General features: G+C 42.2%; 1 protein-coding gene across 1 annotated transcript in view; it reads right to left on the minus strand.

Moving 5' to 3' along the window:
• Nucleotides 1–27,764, minus strand: part of LOC111972209 (voltage-dependent R-type calcium channel subunit alpha-1E-like) — a 121,728-nt gene that overhangs the window by 23,472 nt on the left and 70,492 nt on the right. Inside the window, 12 exon segments of the mRNA XM_070446163.1 lie at nucleotides 6,946–7,041; nucleotides 7,153–7,220; nucleotides 7,333–7,450; nucleotides 7,623–7,692; nucleotides 8,263–8,394; nucleotides 8,943–9,055; nucleotides 9,600–9,712; nucleotides 9,863–10,072; nucleotides 16,099–16,164; nucleotides 17,949–18,002; nucleotides 18,142–18,257; nucleotides 18,524–18,627. Coding sequence (XP_070302264.1) covers nucleotides 6,946–7,041; nucleotides 7,153–7,220; nucleotides 7,333–7,450; nucleotides 7,623–7,692; nucleotides 8,263–8,394; nucleotides 8,943–9,055; nucleotides 9,600–9,712; nucleotides 9,863–10,072; nucleotides 16,099–16,164; nucleotides 17,949–18,002; nucleotides 18,142–18,257; nucleotides 18,524–18,627 — 1,260 coding nt within the window.

The following is a 27,764-nucleotide window of genomic DNA, read 5'->3' on the forward strand; positions in this document are numbered from 1 at the left end:
AGTTAAGAAAATCAGGCAGTTTGTTTTGAAATTGAAATGAACAGACAGTGTTAATACTTACTCGTACTTGTACTCTTGTGTGGTCCGTGTTATCAATAAGCGATTGGTTGAAAACAAGACATTAGTGCTTTTGTGAGCAGAGACAAAACAGAGCCTGAGACACAGTCCAAAACGCAAGACTCTACAGAGGCCATTGTCAATTTGAGTGGACCAGTATCAGTATATACGTCTACTGTATTTCTGTATAGACAAAATCATTATTCTCTGTATTACCAGGTAGTAAAATCCTTATGAATTATTCATCCAAATGAATGATGCCTAAATGTTTTGGCGTGTGCCTCGAGGAAAGCAAAGCGCAACATGACAAACAGGATGGTAGCAGTATTAGAACAATGAGAACAACATTAACATCAACAGGTGCAACATATAACATATTCAGGAAGTATGACAAGTTAAAGACATTCAGAAATACAGTATGGCACAGGAATAAAACAGAGAAATGGCCTTCATTGGCACAAACATAGCAAAGACAGATTGTTTAGGCAAAGCAAACATGTCAGTTTGCATTATGYGCGCAGCTCTCGTCCCCAAAGTTGTGCCAGGGTCACATTGTCATTGGTCATGCTGGTCAGAGAGAGACATGCACCCTCCGCTCCCCAAAGGTCAGAAGTCACAGACAAGCTACAACCCTTTTCACTTCATCAACATCAGCATCATCATCATGCTCTGAAAGTCAGTTGTGCAAGAGCCCCAGGAAGATAGACGGTCACAACATTTCACCCCAAACAACACAGACATGATGCAATGCAACCAAAGTTCAGACTCTTCTCCAAACACAGACGCCGGGATACTCTATGGTATTTAAATCTCATCAATGTGAATCGACAAGTGCCTGACCCTGAATATGTCAGATGGTTTATATTAAGGGACCCTGCAAAAATCACAGATCCATCCCTACGCCTCAAACTGGATGAATCTAGACAAATATTTACTTTGTTAATTCTGCATAAATCAATGAATAGAACTGGTTATATTTGTAGCATCCACCAAAGCTCCGCTAACATCTACTCCTGCTGTACTAACGTAATGCCAAGGAGAACAAATGCTGCACAGCATGAGACCAACATTTTTAACCATGAAACGTTTAAAAATGCCTTTTCCCGCTCATGTGGTTTGAATGCCCATGCAATTTGCTGTTCATTTTCAACATGCACACTTTATCTCTATGGAGCTAGAAGCAGAGCTACCATGTGAGTCGGCGCCATCTTGCCAGCATAGTGTGTCCCCATCTTGTAACATAGTATGTCCCCATCTTGTAACATAGTGTGTCCCCATCTTGTAACATAGTGTTGTCCCATTTGTAACGTATAGTGTGTCCCATCTTGTAAATAGTGTGTCCCCATCTTGTAGTATAGTGTGTCCCATCTTGTAACATAGTGTGTCCCATCTTGTACATAGTGTGTCCCCATCTTGTATATAGTGTGTCCCCATTTTGTAGTATAGTGTGTCCCATCTTGTAACATAGTGTGTCCCCATCTTGTAACATAGTGTGTCCCATCTGTGTACATAGTGTGTCCCATCTTGTAGTATAGTGGTGTCCCCATCTTGTACATAGTGTGTCCCATCTTGTAACATAGTGTGTCCCCATCTTGTAGTATAGTGTGTCCCCAATGTTGTAGTATAGTGTGTCCCCATGTTGTAGTATAGTGGTGTCCCATCTTGTAACATAGTGTGTCCCCATCTTGTAACATAGTGTGTCCCATGTTGTAAAATAGTGTGTCCCCATCTTGTAACATAGTGTGCCCCATCTTGTAACATAGTGTGTCCCCATCTTGTAGTATAGTGTGTCCCATGTTGTAAAATAGTGTGTCCGATCTTGTAAACATAGTGTGTCCCATCTTGTAACATAGTGTGTCCCCATCTTGTAACATAGTCCCCATCTTGTAGATAGTGTGTCCCCATCTTGTAGTATAGTGTGTCCAATCTTGTAGTATAGTGTGTCCCATCTTGTAACATAGTGTTGTCCCCATCTTGTAACATAGTGTGTCCGATCTTGTAACATAGTGTGTCCCCATCTTGTAGTATAGTGTGTCCCCATCTTGTAACATAGTGTGTCCCCATCTTGTAACATATGTGGTCCCCATCTTGTAAATAGTATGTCCCCATGTTGTAACATAGTGTGTCCCATCTTGTAACATAGTGTGTCCCGATCTTGTAACATAGTGTGTCCCCATCTTGTAGTATAGTGTGTCCCATCTTGTAACATAGTGTGTCCCATCTTGTAACATAGTGTGTCCCATCTTGTAACTGTGTGTCCCCATCTTGTAACATAGTGTGTCCCCATCTTGTAACATAGTGGTGTCCCCATCTTGTAACATAGTGTGTCCCATCTTGTAACAGTGTGTCCCCATCTTGTAACAGTGTGTCCCAATCTTGTAACATAGTGTGTCCCCAATCTTGTAACATAGTGTGTACCCATCTTGTAACATAGTGTGTACCCATCTTGTAACATAGTGTGTCCCCATCTTGTAGTATAGTGTGTCCCCATCTTGTAACATAGTATGTCCCCATCTTGTAGTATAGTGTGTCCCCATCTTGTAGTATAGTGTGTCCCCATCTTGTAGTATAGTGTGTCCCCATCTTGTAGTATAGTGTGTCCCATCTTGTAACATAGTGTGTCCCCATCTTGTAACATAGTGTGTCTCTTCTTGTAGTATAGTGTGTCCCCATCTTGTAACATAGTGTGTCTCCTTTTGTAGTTAGTGTGTTCCCATCTTTTAGTATATTGTGTCTCCATCTTGTAGTATAGTGTGTCACCATCTTCTAGTATAGTGTGTCCCCATCTTGTAACATAGTGTGTCCCATCTTGTAGTATAGTGTGTCCCCATCTTGTAGTAATGTGTGCCCCGATCTTGTAACATAGTGTGTCCCCATCTTGTAACATAGTGTGTCCCCATCTTGTAACATAGTGTGTCCCATCTTGTAGTATAGTGTGTCCCCATCTGTGTAGTATAGTGTGTCCCCATCTTGTAACATAGTGTGTCCCCATCTTGTGTATAGTGTGTCCCCATCTTGTAGTATAGTGTGTCCCCATCTTGTAACATAGTGTGTCCCATCTTGTAGTATAGTTGTCCCATCTTGTAGTATAGTGTGTCCCCATCTTGTAAACATAGTGTGTCCCATCTTGTGTATAGTGTGTCCCATCTTGTAGTATAGTGTGTCCCCATCTTGTAACTAGTGTGGTCCCCATCTTGTAACATAGTGTGTCCCCATCTTGTAGTATATTGTGTCTCCATCTTGTAGTATGTGTGTCCCATCTTGTAGTATAGTGTGTCCCCATCTTGTAACATAGTGTGTCCCCATCTTGGAACATAGTGTGTCCCATCTTGTAGTATAGTGTGTCCCCATCTTGTAACATAGTGTGTCCCCATCTTGTAACATAGTGTGTCCCCATCTTGTAGTATAGTGGTGCCCCATCTTGTAGTATAGTGTGTCCCCATCTTGTAACATAGTGTCTCACTCTGTAGTATAGTGTGTCCCATCTTGTAAACACAGTGTGTCCCCACTTGTAGTATAGTGTTGCCCCATCTTGTAGTATAGTGTGTCCCATCTTGTAACATAGTGTGTCCCATCTTGTAGTATAGTGTGTCCCCATCTTGTAACATAGTGTGTCCCGATCTTGTAACATAGTGTGTCCCCATCTTTGTATAGTGTCCCATCTTGTAGTATAGTGTGTCCATCTTGTAGTATAGTGTGTCCCCATCTTGTAACATAGTGTGTCCCCATCTTGTAACATAGTGTGTCCCCATCTTGTAGTATAGTGTGTCCCATCTTGTAGTATAGTGTGTCCCATCTTGTAACATGTGTGTCCATCTTGTAGTATAGGTGTGTCCATCTTGTAGTATAGTGTTGTCCCCATCTGTAGTATAGTGTGTCCCATCTTGTAGTATAGTGGTGGTTCCCATCTTGTAACATAGTGTGTCTCCATCTTGTAGTATAGTGTGTCCCATCTTGTAACAAGTGTGTCCCCACCTGTAGTATAGTGTGTCTCTTTGTATAAGTGTGTCCCCTCTTGTAGTATACTGTAGTCCCATGTGTAAAATAGTGTGTCCGATCTTGTAACATAGTGTGTCCCCATCTTGTAATAGTGTGTCCCATCTTGTAATAGTGTGTCCATCTTGTAGTATAGTGTGTCCCCATCTTGTAGTATAGTGTGTCCCCATCTTGTAGTATGTGTGTCCCCATCTTGTAACATAGTGTGTCCCCATCTTGTAGTATAGTGTGTCCCATCTTGTAACATAGTGTGTCCCCATCTTGTACTGTAGTGTACCACATCTTGTAGTATAGTGTGTCCCATCTTGTAACATAGTATGTCCCCATTTTGTAGTATAGTGTGTCCCATCTTGTAACATAGTGTGTCCCCATCTTGTAGTATAGTGTGTCCCCATCTTGTAGTATGTGTGTCCCATCTTGAATACATAGTGTGTCCCCTCTTGTAGTATAGTGTGTCCCATCTTGTAACATATATGTCCCATCTTGTAAATAGTGTGTCCCCATCTTGTAGTATAGTGTGTCCCCATCTTGTAACATAGTATGTCCCATCTTGTAGTATAGTGTGTCCCCATCTTGTAACATAGTGTGTCCCATCTTGTAGTATAGTGTGTCCCCATCTTGTAACATAGTGTGTCCCCATCTTGTAGTATAGTGTGTCCCATCTTGTAACATGTGTGTCCCATCTTGTAGTATAGTGTGCCCATCTTGTAGTATAGTGTGTCCCATCTTGTAACATAGTTGTCCCCATCTTGTAGTATAGTGTGTCCCCATCTTGTAAACATAGTGTGTCCCATCTGTAGTAATAGTGTGTCCCCATCTTGTAGTATAGTGTGTCCCCATCCTGTACATAGTGTTGTTCCCATCTTGTAAGTATAGTGTGCCCCATCTTGTAGTATAGGTGTTCCCATCTTGTAACATAGTGTGTCCCCATCTTGTAGTATAGTGTGTCCCATCTTGTAGTATAGTGTGTCCCCATCTTGTAGTATAGTGTGTCCCCATCTTGTAAACATAGTGGTGTCCCATCTTGTACTGTATGTGAAATCTTTAGTATAGTGGCCCATCTTGGTAGTATGTGGTGCCCCATCTTGTAGTATAGTGTGTTCCCCTCTGTAACATAGTGTGTCCCCATCTTGTAGTATAGTGTGTTCCCATCTTGTAACATAGTGTGTCCCCATCTTGTACTGTAGTGTAACCACATCTTGTAGTATAGTGTGCCCCATCTTGTAGTATAGTGTGTTCCCATCTTGTAACATAGTGTGTCCATCTTGTGTATAGTGTGTCCCATCTTGTAACATAGTGTGTCTCAATCTTGTAGTATAGTGTGTCCCATCTTGTAACACAGTGTGTCCCCACCTTGTAGTATAGTGTGTCTCCTTCTTGTAGTATAGTGTGTTCCATCTTTTAGTATATTGTGTCTCCATCTTGTAAAATAGTGTGTCCCCATCTTGTAACATAGTGTGTCTCAATCTTGTAGTATGTGTGTCCCATCTTGTAACACAGTGTGTCCCACCTTGTAGTATAGTGTGTCTCCTTCTTGTAGTATAGTGTGTTCCCATCTTTAGTATATTGGTGTCTCATCTTGTAGTATAGTGTTGTCCCCATCTTGTAGTATAAGTGTGTCCCCATCTTGTGTATATAGTGTGTCCCATCTTGTAGTATAGTGTGTCCCCATCTTGTAACAGTGTGTCCCCATCTTGTAACATAGTGTGTCCCATCTTGTAGTATAGTGTGTCCCATCTTGTAGTATAGTGTGTCCCCATCTCGTAACATAGTGTTGTCCCCATCTTGTAACAGTGTGTCCCATCTTGTAACATAGTGTGTCCCCATCTTGTAACATAGTGTGTCCCTCTTGTAGTATAGTGTGTCCCCATTTGTAGTATAGTGTGTCCCCATCTCGTAAAAGTGTCCTCACGTGTGCTGTCCCCATCTTGTAGTATAGTGTGTCCCATCTTTGTAACATAGTGTGTCCCCATCTTGTAGTATAGTGTGTCCCCATCTTGTAGTATAGTGTGTCCCCATCTCGTAACATAGTGTGTCCCCATCTTGTAGTATAGTGTCTCCCCATCTTGTAGTATAGTGTGTCCCCATCTCGTAACATAGTGTGTCCCCACGCTATGCTAGACCATGTGCATGTACATGCATTTCCACCAGACAGACTGGGAGTCCTGTAAGTTCTGTGAGGCAGACCATTCATATAGGAAATCAATATTGTGAGTTTTGATTAAATAACATTACTTTATGACTCATCTCTTGTAACCCAAATGGCTTGTCCAGATGTATGTATGTAACCCATACCCTTCCTAATACTTGGTAATTCTTCTAAAAACATAATGCTTACAAAAAAATCAGTCTTGTGAAAATGAGGGAGCCTAAGTACTGCAGTAAATTTCTCTCATGGGAATGATATAATAATTTGGATGCCAGTAATGCTGTCTCTATGACGATGGTATAGGCTCATCCCTGCAGATACTAGGAAGCCTGCTGGTAGCCATGGTGATATGAACATCATTATGAAGGTATCTACAACTGTCTGGGGCTCCATAATACAGCTCCACTTACAGTAGCCTGTACCTAGATCAAACTAACTAAATCAAGTAACCAGTAACACAAACTGGAATYGAATCTAGTTCAAACCTGGGGCTCTTATGCATTACAAGAGAAATTCCCCTGTCCTTTTGCAAAACCCTAATTCCAAGGCATAGCACTACGTAAGAAAATTGCCCATAGTGAAACTTTCTCAGCCTCAATCCCTCCCGTCCTTTAATGTTGGCTGTGCTGCAGAAGCAGCCCCTGGTGAGACTACACAGTGTTAGTACTGTTAGTTAGCAGTCTGTTCGAGTCCTGAAGGCGACAGAGAGGAAGGGGAACAGGCAGCAGGGGTACACACATAACTTACTCTGATGACATCAGGGAAGACATGGCCCCTACTTCCTTTGCTTTCTGGAGAGCATGTTTCTGATTGAAAGCAGCCTCTTCGTCCTCTTCATCCTAAATATAAGATTGCATTGAACATAATTTTAGAAAATCACTGATGTTGTTGAGAGCAGCTATCATCTTCAATTGTGAGAAGACTAGTACATTCTTGAAAGGAGGTTTTACCTTGGTTAGTTCCTGGGCATTGGCCAGATTGTCCACAGCGATCGCCAAGAAAACATTCAACAGCGTGTCTGGTCACAGTCATGTCAAGGACCTAAAACGATCAAATAATCTACAGAATCCACACATCAGACATCTCACATATGCAGTAGGAAAAGTGATTTTCTGGCTGAGAAAGGATACAGTTGCCAAAGAGTGTGAGTACAATGAAGTATATGGAGGACCACATTCCTGACTTCACTCCTCCCTGGGAGCGGATCCCATTGTACATCACCTCATTCCAGTCTTCTCCTGTCAGGATCTAGATAAGGCATACCACACACCCCAACATTCAGACAGGATATACATGTAGATCATCTGTAGGTTCATGACAATGTAGGATTTCCACATGCAAAGCTTTGATTCCTGTCAATCGTACGGATCGATTCCTAAATCAAAAACACAAAAATCAAAACAATTGAGTTGGGCCAGACCTGAAATACAGTCATGATGGCTGCAGGAAAAGTATCAAAGTTTGTAGGAGTGTAGTCTTCAAAGATGAACCTGCATCGAAAGAGGAAGACCGAGAGGACATTGAGTTGAGCCAAGATTTAAAATGTAGTCCAAGATGRGGACACACATTATTTCTTCCCAGACAGAGAAACCAATTATTGAATTTTCCTTTTCTGGGTAATAGAAGGGGAACTTTTTCCAAGGTCTGTTTTCTTTTCTGTATTCCAGTGGCCAGGCAATGTCCGTCTCTATGCACTGCATTCATTGAAGTGACTGTTTCCCAGAAACGGTCCTTTACCCGTGGGAACACAGTGGCACAACAACTAAGACTAGATGTGTGACAGAATCTGCTAGGGCAAGACTGAGTCCTGTCAGGGTGTTTCTAAATGTGCAACAGGGAATGAAAATGTACACTGTAATATTACATTTATCACAAGAAGCATGACSGCATGATGACACAAACCAAACAATCAATTGTACTACATTCATTACATTGACTGCCAGTATCCATCATAGTTTGTGATTAGACTAGACCTGATAGACATGGAATGGTAGTTTGTTTTATTGGTCACATACACATATTTAGCAGATGTTATTGCGGGTGTAGCGAAATGCTTGTACCTGCCACCAAAGAGCTGCATGCCCAGCAGAGCAAAGACCAGGATGAAGAGGAAGAGGAGGAAAATGAGGCTGATGATTGATTTCATAGAATTCATCAGGGATACCACCAGGTTCCTCAGCGACGCCCAGTACCTGTCAATCACAACCAACCAGAGGCGGGATTAGTTCCATTTGAATTCAGCCAAAATAAGAGACAATCAATTAATTAAAAATGAATCAATTTTGTTATTGTGAGGGTTTCAATTGATTTGCCACCAGCCTTGCAATGGACATATCTGCATATCTWATCCCTATCAACATCACACCTATGTAACACCCAGCAACCAAAATCTAGGACATCAATACCTAGGTGCCAGTGCTTGCTAGCAGGTTGACGTTTTTTGTCATGAATTCTTGCCCTGGAGGCAGAACTAAGCGATTTCCGCTAGATGGGCCAGCTGCAATGTTAAAATGTGCTATTATCGTAAAGAATAATTAAAACAAAAATGACCCTTAATTTAATGTTACGGTTAGGCATCCGGTCATGTGCCAGCAAGTGACCTTTTTGCAGAGCTGCCTCCAAGGCAAGATTCAAGACAATAAATGCCAACCTGCTGCTTGCTATGCGTTGCCTCCTTGCATGCTGCAGGAATAATGTTATAAAGCAATAGGCAGGRGTAGTGAGGAGTCCTTGGACTAACTTGGTGATCTTGAATATCCTCAGCAGACGGAGCGCACGCAGCACACTGATGCCAAAGGACATGCCAGGCCTGAAGAATCCCCACATCACCTCAAATATGCTTCCCACTATCACCTGTTAACAGACCCAGTAACAACATCTCTGACAGCTGAAACACACCAACAGCAGCCTTCAACATACAGTAAACAGAGAGACAAAGATAAAGGATGTCTGTTTGCGCATGAGTGCAGAGGTGACGGTTTTATATAGTTGGTATACAGTGTCAGAAGTTACTTTTTTCATAGCATGTTAGGATCATTTACGCAGCAGGTCAGGAGAATTAGGTTAAGGTTAGGAAAAGGGTTAGGGTTAGTTAAAATAMAAAATTATCCAGATGGGAATCAAACATGAAACTTTTGACGTCACTTTGAGATAAGCTGTATCCCGTCTAGCCATGACCAGAGGTGACAGAAACATTAACTGCACTACATTAACTAAATTATGCCCATCAGTGTTAATTTAATTAAGAAGTCTTTAAGTCACCGTCCAATGTTTTAAGTAAATAATTTCCTCTCACTCCCTCATAATGGGTGCAATGTTACAATCTATGTCCCTGTCTTTCCCTCTGGCATGTTTTCTCCATGTTGGTTAGGGATGAAGGAGAAAAATAAAAACTCACCCCGCAGTCGAAGCGATTGAAGGCGGAGTGGAAGTAGAGTCTGGGTCCCAGGCTGTACATCTTTAAACACATTTCAGTGAGAAACAGACCCAGAAAGAGGAACTCTGCATAGTCTGAAATACAAACAACAACAACCCTCATGAACACAGTAAGAAACAAACATCTCAAAGATTAACGTCACCAGACATTATTTATTTTGGATGGAGATGATGGTACGTACCCGTGTGTGTGTGTGTGTGCGTGTGCGTGTGTGTGTGACTTACAGAGGAACACAGACAGCCAGTGGGGTTGGTTGTGATGGACGATGGCAACACAGAGTGTGTTGAGGGCCACCAGGCCCAGTACGGTCCAGTAGAAGATGTGTGTCTTCACCATGCGGCGGATAGAGATCCGCAGCAGACGCTCCTTACGCTTCAAATAAGCCGTGGGTCCTCTCTTAGCACTCCTGATGCTGGCTCTGGTCATCGGGATGCCTAGAGGGGAGAGTCCAGTCAGGATCATAACTAAAACCACCCTAGTGGTAGAATGACAAATGCACATTTTCTTCTAGATCTTTTCTCTTTGAAACAACAGAACAACAGAAACACTTTGTCCAGGCCTTCTCATCTATTTAGCTTAGCCACTGACTGTAACACGTAATGACGCCTGGAAATGATGAGCTGCCATTTCCAGTTTATTCCCAAAACGCCAATGGCAATCTCCTCCTCTGTAATGAGTCTAATATGGAGGGGGTGCCTGCTGGCAGATCGTTCAACCATTCATGATGTCAGTTAAGAACCATTGTTCTTTTCAGTGGCTATGTACATACAGTACCAGTCAAAAGTTTGGACACACCTACAGTACTCATTCAAGGGTTTTTCTGTATTTTTACTATTTTCTACATTGTAGAATAATAGTGAGTACATCAAAACTATGAAATAACACATATGGAATCATGTAGTTACCAAAAAAGTGTTAAACAAATCAAAATATATTTTATCGTTGACAGATTTGCACACTCTTGGCATTCTCTCAACCAGCTTCACCTGGAATGCTTTTCCAACAGTCTTGAAGGATATCCCATATATCATGAGCACCTGTTGGCTGCTTTTCCTTCACTCTGCGGTTCCAACTCATCCCAAACCATCTCAATTGGGTTAAGGTCGGAATATTGTGGAGGTCAAGTCATCTGATGCAGCACTCCATCACTCTMCTTCTTGGTCAAATAGCCCTTACACAGCYTGAAGGTGTGTTGGGCGATTGTCCTGTTGAAAAACAAATTATAGTCCCAATAAGCACAAACCAGAAGGGATGGTGTATCACTGCAGAATTCTGTGGTAGCTATGCTGGTTAAGTGTGCCTTGAATTCTAAATAAATCACAGACAGTGTCACCAGCAAAGCCCCCCCCCCCACACCATCACACCTCCTTCTCCATGCTTCACAGTGGGAACTACACATATGGAAATCATCTGTTCACCTACTCTGCGTCTCACAAATACAAGGCGGTTGGAACAAAAAAATCTCAAATTTGGACTCATCAGACTAAAGGACAGATTTCCGCCGGTCTAATGTCCATTGCTCGTGATTCTCGGCCCAAGCAAGTCTCTTCTTCTTATTGATGTCCTTTAGTAGTGGTTTCTTTGCAGCAACTGGACCATGAAGGCCTGATTCATGCAGTCTTCTCTGAACAGTTGATGTTGAGATGTGTCTGTTATTTGTACTCTGTGAAGCATTTATTYGGGCTGCAATTTCTGAGGCTGGTAATTCTAATGAATTTATCCTCTGCAGCAGAGGTAACTCTGGGTCATCCTTTCCGCTGGCGGTTCTCATGAGAGCCAGTTTCATCAAATCAAATTTTATTTGTCACATACGCCGAATACAACAGTTGTAGAAGTCACAGTGAAATGCTTACTTACAAGCCCTTAACCAACAATGCTTTAAGAAGTTTTAAGAAAATAAGTGTTAAGTGAAAAAATWGAAAATAAAAGTAACAAATAATTAAACAGCAGCATTAAAAAAACAATAGCGAGTCTATATACARGGGGTACCGGTACAGAGTCAATGTGCGGGGTCACCGGTTAGTCGAGGTAATTGAGGTAATATGTACATGTAGGTAGAGTTAAAGTGACTATGCATATATAATAAACAGAGAGTAGCAGCAGTGTAAAAGAGGGGTCTGGGTAGCCCTTTGATTAGCTACCAGCTACCAATTAGCTGTTCTACCCCCAAGTTATGGCTTGGGGGTAGAAGCTGTTAAGAAGCCTTTTGGACCTCGACTTGGCACTCTAGTACCGCTTGCCGTGCGGTAGCAGAGAGAACAGTCTATAACTAGGGTGGCTGGAGTCTTTGACAATTTTTAGGGCCTTCCTCTGACACCGCCTGTATAAGTCCTGATGGCAGAAGCTTTGCCCTGTGATGTACTGGGCCATACACACTACCCTCTGTAGTGTTTCTGCTCGGAGCCATACCAGGCAGTGATGCAACCAGTCAGGATTCTCTCAACGGTGCAGCTGTAGAACCTTTTGAGGATCTGAGACCCATGTCAAATCTTTTCAGTCTCATGAGGGGAATAGGTTTTGTCATGCCCTCTTCACAACTGTCTTAGTGTGTGTTTTTTTTAAATTATTATTATTATTATTTTTTTATTTTTTATTATTTTTTTTCCGTTCAAATATTTTTTATTGAGCACACACAAGAATGGTGTATAGGTATAAGACAGTATACAATTCTTATCTAAACATAGAAGACAGACAGAAACAAAAAGACCCAGAGTTCTGGGTACAAAACAAAATATTACCAAAACAAGACATACAGAATAAGGACAGTAGAAAGAAAGAGGGTAGTGTCACCCCCCACTTATTCCCCCCCCCCCCTTTATCCCTCCCCCACTTCTTCCCCCCCCCCCCTTATCCCTTCCCCTTATTCCCCTCCCACTGCTCGGTGGCGGTCCAGCACATGCTGCCAAAGTGGATTAAAATATTACAATTGAGAGTGCGTAAAAAGTACAAATCACAGCGCCGAATGGTCCAAGTAAGAGAGGAAAGGCTGCCAGATTTGATCAAATGTTGATAATTTATTGTTCAGAATATATTAATCTTTCTAAGTGTACAGTGTTTGCCAATTCGCTGAGCCATAATTTGGTAGTGGGCGCTTCCCTCTTTTTCCAAACAACAAGATTCGTTTTTTTGCCGAAATGAGACTGTAAGAGATTAGTTGTTTTTGAAGGTTGGTTAATCCGTTTAGGGAATCAGACACTCCCAAGATTATTAGAAGCGGTCTGGGTCAATTGAAGTCTCCAGAACTTCAGAGAGGATCCTAAAAATCCACACCAGTAACCATACAAGCTAGAGCATAGGCAAAGCAGTGGAGTAGTGTACCCTGTGCAGCCTGACATTTATCACACAAGAGATGTATCAAAATATCCTATGCAGTTTGTTTTGAATAGTGTAATCTGTGTAATACCTTGAATTGTATGAGACGATGTCTGGAGTTAATGGAGCAGGTGTGGATATACTCCAAGTTATCTTTCCAGTCTGCCACGAAATGTCAGTCCTAGTTCTTCTCCCATTTTGCCTTAATGGCATCTGTAGAAGGTGTGCTAACAGATGAAAAGCATCATATAAACAGATATCAGTTTGTCTGAGGTGGGGGATGTCTTTATGCATCCGTCAAACATGGAAGGCTTAGCGTTCCCAATGTTGGGAGGTGTGTTTCTAACATAGTCTCTGATTGTTAGGTATCTGAAAAAGTTACTTCTAGGAAGATTATAAGTTTCCCTCAGCAACTCAAAGGAAGCAAAGGTCCCTTCTATATATAAATCCCCTATGACTATCCCCAACTGTCCCATTGCTCAAAGGTGTTATCAAGGTTAGAGGGGCAAAGGAGGGGTTCCTGGCAACAGGGAGCATGAATGACAATGGTCTAAGCTCAAAGTGGGTTTTAATTTGCTTCCAGATTCGGACTGTGCTATGTATAATAGGATTGTTACGAAAAGTGACTCCAGATTGACAGGCGACAAATCACAGCACCAATAGAGAAGGGGTGACACTCCTCCCGCTCCATACTAAGCCAGCTGGGTGAGGGACGTGCGTCATCCAGCAAAAACTAACAGTGCGGATGTTAGCGGCCAGTAATAAAATATAAAATTTGGGAGAGACAATCCTCCTTCCATTTTTGATTTGCAGAGGTTTTTTTACCTATCCTGTGTGTTTATAATCCCAGATGAAGGATTGATAATTGAGTCCAGTTGTTATAAAGATTTAGGTATGAATACTGGATGTTCTGGTATAGGTAGAGCATTGTGGGAGGAAGACCATTTTAATGGCATTAATTCTTCCGAGCAGAGAAATTGGGAGAGTTCTCCAAAATTGTATGTTTGTCTTGAGTTTTGCATCAGAGAGGGAAATTCTCTTTAAATAGTAAGGAGTATTGTTTGTAACTACAATTCCTAGATAGGTACATTTTTCTGAAGATAACTTAACTGGAAGATGTTCTAGCCAGGAGGTTTTTGTAACCGTAGGGCATTAATTCACTCTTGTTCCAATTTATTCTGTATCCCAGAAGGTGTCTTAGTGTGTTTTGACCATGATAGTTTGTTGGTGAGTGGACACCAAGGAACTTGAAGCTCTCAACCTGCTCCACTGCAGCCCCATCGATGAGAATGGGGGCGTGCTCGTTCCTCCTTTTCCTGTAGTCAACAATCATCTTCTTTGTCTTGATCACGTTGAGGGAGAGGTTGTTTGTCCTGGCACCACACGGACAGTTCTCTGACCTCTTCCCTATAGGCTGTTCATCGTTGTCGGTGATCAGCCTACCACTGTTGTGTCATCGGCAACTTGATGATGGTGTTGGAGTCGTGCCTGGCCATGCAGTCATGAGTGAACAGGGAGTACCAGAGGGGACTGAGCACGCACCCCTGAGGCCCCCGTGTTGAGGATCAGCGTGGCGGATGTGTTGTTACTACCCTTACCACCTAGGGGCGGCCCGTCAGGAAATCCAGGATCAAGTTGCAGAGGAGTATTTTAGTCCAGGGTCCTTAGCTTAGTGATGCGCTTTAAGGCACTATTGTGTTAGAACGCTGAGCTGTGGTCAATGAACAGCATTGTCCAGGTGGGAAAGGGCAGTGTTGAGTGCAATAGAGATAGCATCATCTGTGGATCTGTTGGGGCGGTATGCAAATTGGAGTGGGTCTAGGGTTTCTGGGATAATGGTGTTGATGTGAGTCAGGACCAGCCTTTCAAAGCCCTTCATGGCTACAGACGTGAGTGCTACGGCTCAGTAGTCATTTAGGCAGGTTGCCTTAGTGTTCTTGGGCACAGGGACTATGGTGGTCTGCTTGAAACATGTTGGTATTACAGACTCAGTCAGGGACAGGTTGAAAATGTCAGTGAAGACACTTGCCAGTTGGTCAGCGCATGCTCGGAGTACACGTCCTGGTAATCCGTCTGGCCCTGCGGCCTTGTGAATGTTGACCTGTTTAAAGGTCTCACTCACATCGGCTACGGAGAGCGTGATCGCACAGTTGTCCGGAACAGCTGATGCTCTCATGCATGTTTCAGTGTTACTTGCCTCGAAGCGAGCATAGAAGTAATTTAGCTCATCTGGTAGGCTTGTGTCACTGGGCAGCTCGCGGCTGTGTTTCCCTTTGTAGTCTTAATAGTTTGCAAGCCCTGTCACATCCAATGAGCGTCGGAGCCAGTGTAGTATGATTCAATCTTTGTCCTGTATTGACGCCTTGCCTGTTYTACGGTTCATCGGAGGGCATAGCGGGATTTCTTATAAGCTTCCGGGTTAGAGTCCCACTCCTTGAAAGYGGCAGCTCTATCCTTTAGCTCAGTGCGGATGTTGCCTGTAATCCATGGCTTCTGGTTGGTTCATCATAGCGCTTGATGGTTTTTGCGACTGCACTTGAAGAAACTTTCAAAGTTCTTGACATTTTCCTGATYGACTGACATTCATATCTTAAAGTAATGATGGACGGTCATTTCTGTTTGCCTATTTTAGCTGTTCTTGCCATAATATGGACTTGGTCTTTTACCAAAGAGAGCTATCTTCTGTATACCACTCCTACCTTGTCACAACACAACTGATTGGCTCAAACGTATTAAGAAGGAAAGAAATTCCACAAAKGAACTTTTAACAAGGCACACCTGTTAATTGAAATGCATTCCAGGTGACTACCTCATGAAGCTGGTTGASAGAATGCCAAGAGTGTGCAAAGCTGTCATCAAGGCAAAGGCTGGCTACTTTGAWGAATCTCAAATATAAAGTATATTTTGATTTGTTTAACACTTTTTTGGTTACTACATGATTCCATGTGTTATTTCATAGTGTTGATGTCTTCACTAGTATTCTACAATGTAGAAAATAGTACAAATAAAGAAAAACCCTTGAATGACTAGGTGTGTCATAACTTTTGACTGTTACTGTGTACACACACTCACTCACTCACTCACTCACTCACTCACTCACTCACTCACTCACTCACTCACTCACTCACTCACTCACTCACTCACTCACCCACAGAAGCGATGTCACCATACTGCTGGTCCAGTCCTCTCCTCTTGATTGTGGCCCTCTTCAGCACTGCAGCCAAAGGTTTCACATTGTCAGCCCGCAGAAAGCTCACCCAAAACACAATATTTATGACACTCCAGCACAGAGAACGTGTCAGGACACACACACGTAGATATACAAGATCATGAGGGTATTACTAACGAGGTGAGAAGAAAATGGTGAAAATAATTAACACATTTACATGCCACTATGTTTGGTGCTTTGGGTATTGTAAAACAAGAGCAAAACAGATGCCTTTAGTGAACATGGGTAAAAGCATACAGCAACATGATGTTAATAAGATATGCAGAACGATGAACCCGACTAAACTACAACTAATTGTTGTTGTTGTTGGTTCTATTCTCTTGGCTATAGCCCACACTCACAGTAAGTTTATATGGAGATCACTGGTGCAATGTCTAATTTTAGCCATATCATACTAAAGAGCGGTTTTGAAGCACACATATAATTCTATATGTCCCTGACTATATATATATATATGACTATGACTATATATATATGTCCCTGTCCCTGACTATATGTCCTCTCCTACACCCCCACCACCTTTTGGTACGGATCTAATTGATTTATTCATATTTACCTCGACTTTCCCCCTTTTAATAAGCCACTGAACCAATATTCATAGGAGTGTTTGCACGAGGCACACACTGGCTGCATCCGGTCATTTCATTTCAGTTGCTAAGGCAACATCGGCACACTCCTTAATCTAGAGTAGACTAATGCATCTTCTGCATTTACAGCTACTTTTTGTTTTCTGGTGCCAAGTTTTATTTTTGGAGGTCAGAATGTGTCGTGGTTTAAGTGGGTTTGTGGAACAATAGCTAGGACTATTTTAGCATTCATGTCAGATTCAGTTGTTGCAAAGGAACAAAAGATGGCAAGGAATTGTAGAATAGAAGTTGTTCCTCACCATGGTTACCGCTTGTATTCCATTCAGACAGCCTCGTGGGAGCTGTCAATCAACATTTAATAAAAACGATTTGTTTGTTGGGGGGGGGGCGAAAAATCATGCTTCACTTGGTATGGTCATAGCTTTGTGTACTGTAAGTGTGTCTGTTAGGTTTAAAAGTCCATATTGATAGTGAGGTACCAGAGATGATTGCTTTTGGGGGTACAGCATGCACAGTCCTCAATAGTCCTAAGTAAAGTTGTTTTTGAAGTGCACCACACCAGAAGCAACAACAACGGTATTTTAGGAATAGCTGTTCTTATGAAGATTTGCATCTAAATATGTCTTTGGTATACATACAGTACATATCATTATTATACACAAGCCCAGAGACATATACATACAGGATAACACACACGTTTAGAGTCTTGGGACACAAAACTTCTCAAAATAATTACACTCTTATGAGAAAGTAAATTACTGTCACAGTCAACCAAACAGATAGTACTGTACGTTCCAACACTCAATGACACAAAATTGATACATTTAATACTTCAGGAGAGACTGACAACACCTATTCTTTCTTCCTAGCGCTTACCTACGTAATACAATGTTATCTATGCATCACACACAGTGCATAGGGTAATATGATATTAATGAATGAACAATTCCTACAAAATGAACTGTTTTCTACGAATTATATATTTCAATGTAGGCCTATGTTATAGTTATGTTTACAACGTGTGGTTGACAGTCTTAGAGGACAAGAAGATGATAATGAATCTATTCAGATATTCATGGGTTTAAAACAGAATCCCATAAATCCTGTACAGAYAGATTAACTGTAAACTATGTAGTGATGTACAGACAATATAACCAAATCGGGCCATCTTTCCAGTCTTACCATCAAGAGCAGACGGTCCTGAATTCTTATTATCCTCTGCAAGCATCACCTCCTCTGCAAAGCAGACCCAACAAAGAGGTCTGATTCATACAGTAGAAACTTAAATATCAAGGAGATTGTGTTTCGGAGGTAACCTTTCAAAAGCAGGACGTGAATTAGATCTATAGTGTGGTACAGATAGTGGTTTCACTACCTGCTTTGTTGATCCAGGCCCGGTAGCCATTGAGTTCCCTCTCAATCTGCTGTTGCCTCCGCAACTTCATGAACGCCCTGCGGTTCTCAACCCGCTCCCTCTCTTTGGCAAACTCTCTGCAAGCCAAAATCAACAGGAGATAATGACTGTTCTTAGACATGTTGTTCAGCGCTGACCTGACCTCCCTCATCATTCAGACACCAGGGGAGAGAAGGGGGGGGGGGGGGGGGTACTCAACCCTTGTCTCCTTTACATGCAGTTAATTAGAGTAGATTGTGAGTCAACCTTTTATATAAAACTAATTAACTTGTGCAGACAGCGACAGTGTGTATTAAAGCTGTCAGCCACCCCAGCACAATGTGATGCTGTAACGTTGACTCACCCTGAGAGCACTCCCAATACCAGGTTCAACACGAAGAAGGAGCCAATGATTATCAGAGGGATGAAGTACATGCAGTTCCACGTGGGGCCTAAAGCATCGTTGGTCTGTGGAGATACAAAACAAAGAGCTGACAATGAAGCGCACTGTATTATTATACTGTATGTACAAAGTATTCACACCCCAACATTTTGTTGTGTTACTGCCTGAATTTAAAATGGATTCAATTTATATTTTTGTCACTGGCCTTCACGCAATACCTCATAATTTCAAAGTGGAATTCTTTATATTTTATTTTTACAAATCAATTAAAATGTATAATATGAAATGTCTTGAGTCAATAAGTATTCAACCCCTTTGTTATGGCAGCCTAAATAAGTTAAGGAGTAAACATTTGCTTAACAAGTCACATAATAAATTGTATGGATAAACTCTGTATAAATAATAGTGTTTAAAATAATTTTTCAATTACTACCTCATCTCTGTACTCCACACATACAATTACAGTGCATTCGGAAAGTATTCAGACCCCTTGACTTTTTCTACATTTTGTTACGTTACTCATTACATTTTGAATGCTTAGCAGGACAGGAAAATTGTCTAATTTACACACTTATCAAGAGAACATCCCTGGTCATCCCTACTGCCTCTGATCTGGCAGACTCACTAAACACAAATGCTTCGTTTGTGAATTTTGTCTGAGTATTGAACTATGCCCCTGGCTATCCGTAAATAAAAAAAACAAGAAAATCGTGTTATCTGGTTTTCTTCATAAAATACATTTAAAATAATTTATACTTTTACTTTTGATACTTAAGTACATTTAAAACCAAATATTTTTAGACTTTTACTCAAGTAGTATTTTACTGGGTGACTTTCACTTTTACTTGAGTAATTTTCTTTTAAGGTATCTTTACTTTACTCAAGTATGAAAACTTTTTCCACCACTGGTTACAGCCTTATTCAGAAATATATATATTTTTAAATGTCCTTCATCAATCTACACACAATACCCTATAATTACAAAGGTAAAACAGGTATTTATACATTTTTGCAAATGTATAAAAAATAAACATCTGAAATATYACATTTACATAAGTATTCAGACCCTTTACTCAGTACTTTGTTTAAGCACATTTGGCAGCGATTACAGCCTCACATCTTCTTGGATATGAAGCTACAAGCTAGGCACACCTGTATTTGGGRAGTTTCTCTCATTCTTCTCTGCAGATCCTCTCAAGCTCTGTCAGGTTGGATGGGGAGTGTTGCTGCACAGCTATTTTCAGGTCTCTCCAAGGATGTTCGATCGGGTTCAAGTCCAGGCTTTGGCTGGGCCACTCAAGGACATTCAGAGACTTGTCCAGAAGCCACTCCTGCGTTGTCTTGGCTGTGTGCTTAGGGTCGTTGTCCTGTTGGATAGTGAACCTTCGCCCCAGTCTGAGGTCATGAGCACTCTGGAGCAGTTTTTCATCAWGGATCTCTCTGTACTTGCTCCATTCATCTTTCCCCTTGATCCTGACTTGTTTCCTAGTCCCTGCCGCTAAAAAACATCCCCACAGCATTATGCTGCCACCACCATGCTTCACAGTAGAGATGGTGCCAGGTTTTCTCCAGATGTGATGGTTGGCATTCAGGCCAAAGAGTTCAATCTTGGTTTCATCAGACCAGAGAATCTTGTTTCTCATGGTCTGAAAGCCCTTAGGTGCCTTTTGGCAAACTCTAAGCGGGCTGTTATGTGCCTTTTACTGAGGAGTGGCTTCTGTCTGGCCACTCTACCACAAAGGCCTGATTGGTGGAGAGCTGCAGAGATGGGTGTCCTTCTGGAAGGTTCTCCCATCTCCACATAGGAACTCTGGAGCTCTGTCAGAGTGACCATCGGGTGCTTGGTCACCTCCCTGACCAAGGCTCTTCTCCCCCAATTGCTCAGTTTAGCTCCAGGAAGAGTCTTTGTGGTTCCAAACTTCTTCCATTTAAGAATGATGGAGGCCACTGTGTTCTTGGGGACCTTCAATGCTGCAGACATTTTTTGGTACCCTTCCCCAGATCTGTAACTCGACACAATCCTGTCTCGGAGTTCTACAAACAATTCCTTCGACCTCATAGCTTGATTTTTGCTCTGACATGCAATGTCAACTGTGGGACCTTATATAGACACTTGTGTGCCTTTCCAAATCATGTCCAATCAATTGAAATTACCACAGGTGGACTCCAATCAAGTTATAGAAACAGCTCAAGGATGATCAATGGAAACAGGATGCAGCTGAGCTCAATTTCGAGTCTCATTGCAAAGGGTCTGAATACTTACGTAAATAAGGAATGTCTGTTTTGTTTTTTTAACACATTAGCAAAAATTTCCAAAAACCTGTTTTCACTTTGTCGTTATGGGGTACTGTGTTTAGATTGATGAGGAAATAAATCAATTTAATTCATTTTAGAAAAAGGCTGTAACGTAACAAAATGTAGAAAAAGTCAAGGGGTCTGAATACTTTCCGAATGCACTGTCTCTTTAAGGTCCCTCAGTCGAGCAGTGAATTTCAAACACAGATTCTACCACAAAGACCAGGGAGGTATTCCAATGCCTCACAAAGAAGGGCACCTATTGGTAGATGGGTAAAAAAAAGACATTGAATATCCCTTTGAGCATGGTGCAGTTATTAATTACACTTTGGATGGTGCATCATACACACCCAGTCACTACAAAGACAGGCGTCCTTGTTAACTCAGTTACTGGACAGGAAGGAAACCACTCAGGGATTTTACCAGGTCAATGGTGATTTCAAAACAGTTACAGAGTTTAATAGCTGTGATAGGAGAAAACTGAGGATGGATCAACAACATTGTAGTTCCTTCACAATACTAACCTAATTGACAGAGTGAAAAGAACAAAGCTTGTACAGAATACAAATAATCTAAAACATGCATCCTGTTTGTGATAAGGCACTAAAGTAAAACTGCAAAAAATGTGGCAAAGAAATGTACTTTATGTCCTGAATACAAAACGTTATGTTTGGGGCAAATCCAACACATCACTGAGTACCACTCTTCATATTTTCAAGCATGGTGCTGGCTGCATCATGCTATAGGTATGCTTGTCATCGGCAAGGACTAGGGAGTTTTTYCTGATAAAAATAAATGGAATATGGCTAAGCACAGGCCAAATCCTAGAGGAAAACCTGATTCAGTCTGCTTTCCAACAGACACTGGGAAACAAATTCACCTTTCAGCAGGACATAAAACACAAGGCCAAATTGGACAAAGAATTTTTCTTTAATGAGTCGGATGAGAGGGATTTACTCCAGACACCTGAACAGGCCCTCATCCCTGTCGTTCGCTGGAGAAAGAGACAGAGATTTCGCGGAAGGAGATCGGGGTGCCTTGAGGGCCTGTTCAGGTGAGGGCCTGTGAGGATCAGGCGACAAGTGGCCTTTGCCATCCGTACTGTTAGCCAACATACAATCGCTAGAAAATAAATAGGATGAACTAAAAGCACGTATATCCTACCAATGGGACATTAAAAACTGCAATCTTATGTTTCACCKAGTCGTGGCTGAATGACGACATTAATAACATACAGCTGGCGGGTTATACACTCTATCGGCAGGATAGAACAGCAGCATCTGGTAAGAGAAGGGGTGGCGGTGTATGTATATTTGTAAACAACAACTGGTGCACGATATCTAAGGAGGTCTCAAGGTTTTTCTCACCTGAGGTAGAGTATTTCATGATAAGCTGTAGACCACACTATCTACCTAGAGAGTTTTCATCTGTATTTTTGTAGCTGTCTACATGCCTCTGTTAGCAAATTATATTATTCTTAATTACACAAACTCCAAAGCAGATCAGGAGGAGAAAAATAGTTTTTTTTGAGAAGGACAAATCAAGATATGCTGAGAGGTACAGTTGAAGTCAGAAGTTTACATACACTTAGGTTGGAGTCATTAAAACTCATTTTTCAACCACTCCACAAATTTCTTGTTAACAAACTATAGTTTTGGCAAGTCGGTTAGGACGGTTAGGCATGACACAAGTAATTTTTCCAACAATTGTTTACAGACAGATTATTTCACTTATAATTCACTGTATCACAATTCCAGTGGGTCAGAAGTTTACATACACTAAGTTGACTGTGCCTTCAAACAGCTTGGAAAATTCCAGAAAATTATGTCATGGCTTTAGAAGCTTCTGATAGGCTAATTGACATAATTTGAGTCAATTGGAGGTGTACCGGTGGATGTATTTCAAGGCCTACCTTCAAACTCAGTGCCTCTTTGCTTGACATCATGAGAAAATCAAAAGAAATCAGCCAAGACCTCAGAAAAGAATTGTAGACCTCCACAAGTCTGGTTCATCCTTGGGATCAATTTCCAAACGCCTGAAGGTACCACGTTCATCTGTACAAACAATAGTACGCAAGTATAAACACCATGGGACCACGTAGCCGTCATACTGCTCAGGAAGGAGACGCGTTCTGTCTCCCAAGAGATGAGCGTTCTTTGGTGCGAAAAGTGCAAATCAATCCCAGAACAATAGCAAAGGACCTTGTGAAGATGCTGGAGGAAACAGGTACAAAAGTATCTATATCCACAGTAAAACGAGTCCTATATCGACATAACCTGAAAGGCTGCTCAGCAAGGAAGAAGACACTGCTCCAAAACCACCATAAAAGCCAGACTACGGTTTGCAGCTGCACATGGTGACAAGATCGTACTTTTTGGAGAAATGTCCTTTGGTCTGATGAAACAAAAAATAACTGTTTGCCATAATGACCATCGTTATGTTTGGAGGAAAAAGGGGGAGGCTTGCAAGCGAAGAACACCATCCAATCATGAAGCACGGGGGTGGCAGCATCATGTTGTGGCGGTGCTTTGCTGCAGAGGGACTGGTGCACTTCACAAAATAGATGGCATCATGAGGTAGGAAAATTATGTGGATATTGAAGAAACATCTCAAGACATCAGTCAGGATGTTAAAGCTTGGTCGCAAATGAGTCTTCCAAAAGGACAATGACCCCAAGCATACCTCCAAAGTGGTGGAAAATGGTTTAAGGACAACAAACTCAAGGTATTGGAGTGGTCATCACAAAATTTGTGGCAGAAACTGAAAAAAGCGTGTGTGAGCAAGGAGGCCTACAAACCTGACTCAGTTACACTAGCTCTGCAGAGGAATGGGCCAAAATCCCCTTGTGGAGGGCTACCCGAAATGTTTGACCCAAGTTAAACAATGTAAAGGCCAATGCTACCAAATACTAATTGTGTGTATGTAAACTTCTGACCCACTGGGAATGTGATGAAAGAAATAAAAGCTGAAATAGATCATTCTCTGCTATTATTCTGACATTTCACATTCTTAAAATAAAGTGGTCATCCTAACTGACCTAAGACATGGAATTTGTACTAGGATTAAATGTCAGGAATTGTGAAAAACTGAGTTTAAATGTATTTGGCTAAGATGTATGTAAACATCCAACTTCAACTGTAGATGTTCAGTCTCCCCTGTCCTCAGCTTTTCTCAACCGAACAAAGGAACAGGATGCCATTTATAACCCCCACCCTATCCTGGGGTTGACCAAYCAGAAGTCCTTGCAGTACAACTGGCCAATGGCCAAATAACAAGTACCCTGCTCCCGACTCAATGTACAGAACATAGCACACGTAGCTCTGAGTTCAGGAGTGACATTCCACAGATTCTAAACAGATGTTGAACTGAAACCCAACTCCTATTTACAATTCCCTATTGACCATTARTACTATATTAGTACCATTAGCACCATTAGTACTCTCGTCCTCTCATTCTCTCAAACTCTGTGTTGTGTATTTATCCTCAAAATATTCTAATACCACCACAGACCGATGATTGCACTAAGACAAAACTCAATGAGCTGTATACCACCATAAGCAAACAGGAAAATGCTCATCCAGAGGCAGCGCTCCTAGTGGCTGGGGACTTAATGCAGCGAAACTTAAATCAGTTTTACCTCATTTCTATAAGCATGATAAATGTGCAGCCTGAGGAAAAAAAACTCTAGACCACCTTTACTCCACACACAGAGATGTGTACAAAGCTCTCCCTCGCMCTCCATTTGGCAAATCTGACCATAATTCTATCCTCCTGATTCCTGCTTACAAGCAAAAATTAAAGCAGGAAGCACCAGTGGTCAGATGAAGCACATGCTAAACTACAGGACTGATTTGCTAGGACAGACTGGAATATGTTCCAGGATTCTTCCTATGGCACCACATCAGTCACTGGCTTCATCAATAACTGCATCGATGACGTCGTCCCCACAGTGACTGTACGTACATACCCCAACCAGAAGCCATGGATTACAGGCAACATCCGCACTGAGCTAAAGGGTAGAGCTGCCGCTTTCAAGGAGCAGAACTCGAACCCAAAAGCTTATAAGAAATCCCGCTATGCCCTCCGACCAACCATCAAACAGGCAAAGGGTCAATACAGAACTAAGATCGAATCGTACTACACCGGCTCCGACGCTCGTCGGATGTGGCAGGGCTGGCAAACCATTACAGACTACAAAGGGAAGCACAGCCGAGAGCTGCCCAGTGACACGAGCCTACCAAACAAGCTAAATAACTTCTATGCTAGCCTCAAGGCAAGTAACACTGAAACATGCATGAGAGCATCAGCTGTTCTGGACGACTGTGTAATCACGCTCTCCGCAGCCGATGTGAGTAAGACCTTGAAAAACATCAACATTCACAAGACTGCAGGGCCAGATAGATTACCAGGACGTGTACTCCGAGCATGTGCTGACCAACTGGCAAGTGACTTCACTGACATTTTCAACCTCTCCCTGTCTGAGTCTGTAATACCAACATGTTTCAAGCAGTACACCATAGTTATTGTGCCCAAGAACACTAAGGTAACCTGCCTAAATGACTACCGACCCGTAGCACTCACGTCTGTAGGGCTTTGAAAGGCTGGTCAWGGTTCACATCAACACCATTATCCCAGAAACCCTAGACCCATTCCAATTTGCATACCGTCCCCAACATATCCACAGGATACAATCTCTATTGCACTTCACACTGCCCTTTTGACACCTGAACAAACGGAACATCTATGTGAAAATGCTATTCATTGACCACAGCTCAGCGTTCAACACCATAGTGCCCTTAAAGCTCATCACTAAGCTAAGGACCCTGGGACTAAATACCTCCCTCTGCAACTGGATCCTGGACTTCCTGATGGGTCGCCCCCAGGTGGTAAGGGTAGGTAACAACATATCCACCACGCTGATCCTCAACACGGGGACCCTCAGGGGTGCGTGCTCAGTCCCCTCCTGTACTCCCTGTTCACTCATGACTGCATGGCCAGGCACGACTCCAACACCATCATCAAGTTGCCGATGACACAACAGTGGTAGGCCTGATCACCGACAACGATGAGACAGCCTATAGGGAGGAGGTCAGAGAACTGTCCGTGTGGTGCCAGGACAACAACCTCTCCCTCAACGTGATCAAGACAAAGGAGATGATTGTTGACTACAGGAAAAGGAGGACTGAGCATGCCCCCATTCTCATCGACGGGGCTGCAGTGGAGCAGGTTGAGAGTTTCAAGTTCCTTGGCGTCCACATCACCAACAAACTAACATGGTCCAAGCACACCAAGACAGTCATGAAGAGGGCACGACAAAACCTATTCCCTCTCAAGAGACTGAAAAGATTTGGCATGGGTCCTCAGATCCTCAAAGGTTTCTACAGCTGCACCGTTGAGCGCATGCTGACTGGTTGCATCACTGCCTGGTATGGCAACTGCTCGGCCTTCGACCGCAAGGCACTACAGAGGGTAGTGCGTACGGCCCAGTACACCACTGGGGCAAAGTTTCCTGCCATCCAGGACCTCTATACCAGGCGGTGTCATAGGAAGGCCCTAAAAATTGTCAAAAACTCCAGCCACCCTAGTCATAGACTGTTCTCTCTGTTACCGCACGGCAAGCGGTACCGGAGTACCAAGTTTAGGACCAAGAGGCTTCTAAACAGCTTCTACTCCCAAGCCATAAGACTCCTGAACATCTAATCAAATGGCTACCCAGAATATTTGCATTGCTCCCCCCCTCCCACGCTGCTGCTACTCTCTGTTATTATCTATGCATAGTCACTTTAACTCTACCTACATGTACATATTACCTCAATTACCTCGACTAACCGGTGCCCCCGCACATTGATTCTGTACCGGTACCCCTGTATATAGACTCGCTATTGTTATTTTAATGCTGCTCATTAATTATTTGTTCGTTTTATTTATTTTTGAGTTATTTTCTTAAAACTGCCTTGTTGGTTAAGGGCTTGTAAGCAAGCATTTCACTTTAAGGTAATATCTGTTGTATTTGGCACATGTGACAAATAACATTTTATTTGAAAAATACACTGGAGTGGTTTACCAAGACGAAATTGAATGTTCCAGAGTGACCTAGTTACAGTTTTGACTTAAATCAGCTTTGAAATATATGGCAAGACTCGAAAATGGCTGTCTAGCAATGATCAACAACTAACTTGACAGCTTGAAAAATAAATAAATAAATAAATAATGTGCAAAGCTCTTAGAGGCTTACCCAGAAATACCTACCCAGTAATCACTGCCAAAGGKGATTCTAATATGTATTGACTCAGGGGGGTTGAATACTTATCTAATCAAGATATATTAGTGTTAAAATTTTCATAAATGTTTTAAAATAGTTTTTTCTTCCACTTTGACATTACAGAGTATTTTGTGTAGATCGTTTACAAAAAATGACAATTAAATCAATTTGAATCCCACTTTGTAACACAACAAAATGTGGAAAAAGTCAAGGGGTGTGAATACTTTCTGAAGGCACTGTCCCAACCCAATAAATGGAGCCCCACATTGTTGTTCAACACCTGAGATCCATGAGTGTAAATCAAGTTTTGACATCATCAACAATGCATGATTTATGCAAAGGTACAGTCCTTTCTCAAGACAGGATTTAGCCCTATATGGACATGCATGTCTCTGGCTCTGTTCCTTCCTACAGTCAAAGATAATTGATCCATTAATAAGAATGGGACGCCATGGGAGAGGAACCCGTGGCAGGTGTTGAGGCAGTGCAAAGCTACCTGGAGATGTGAACAGTGTGGGCTACAGTACATAGGCCCTCCACACACCCTGAGTGCCAGAGGACAGAGGTGTTGCTGCAGGTGTCTACATTCCTCATCTCCAACAGCTCTCTCAATTATTGGTGCTATACATGTATGTGGTGAAAAAC

The sequence above is a fragment of the Salvelinus sp. IW2-2015 genome, linkage group LG13, assembly GCF_002910315.2.
Source record: "Salvelinus sp. IW2-2015 linkage group LG13, ASM291031v2, whole genome shotgun sequence".
NCBI lineage: Eukaryota > Metazoa > Chordata > Actinopteri > Salmoniformes > Salmonidae > Salvelinus > Salvelinus sp. IW2-2015.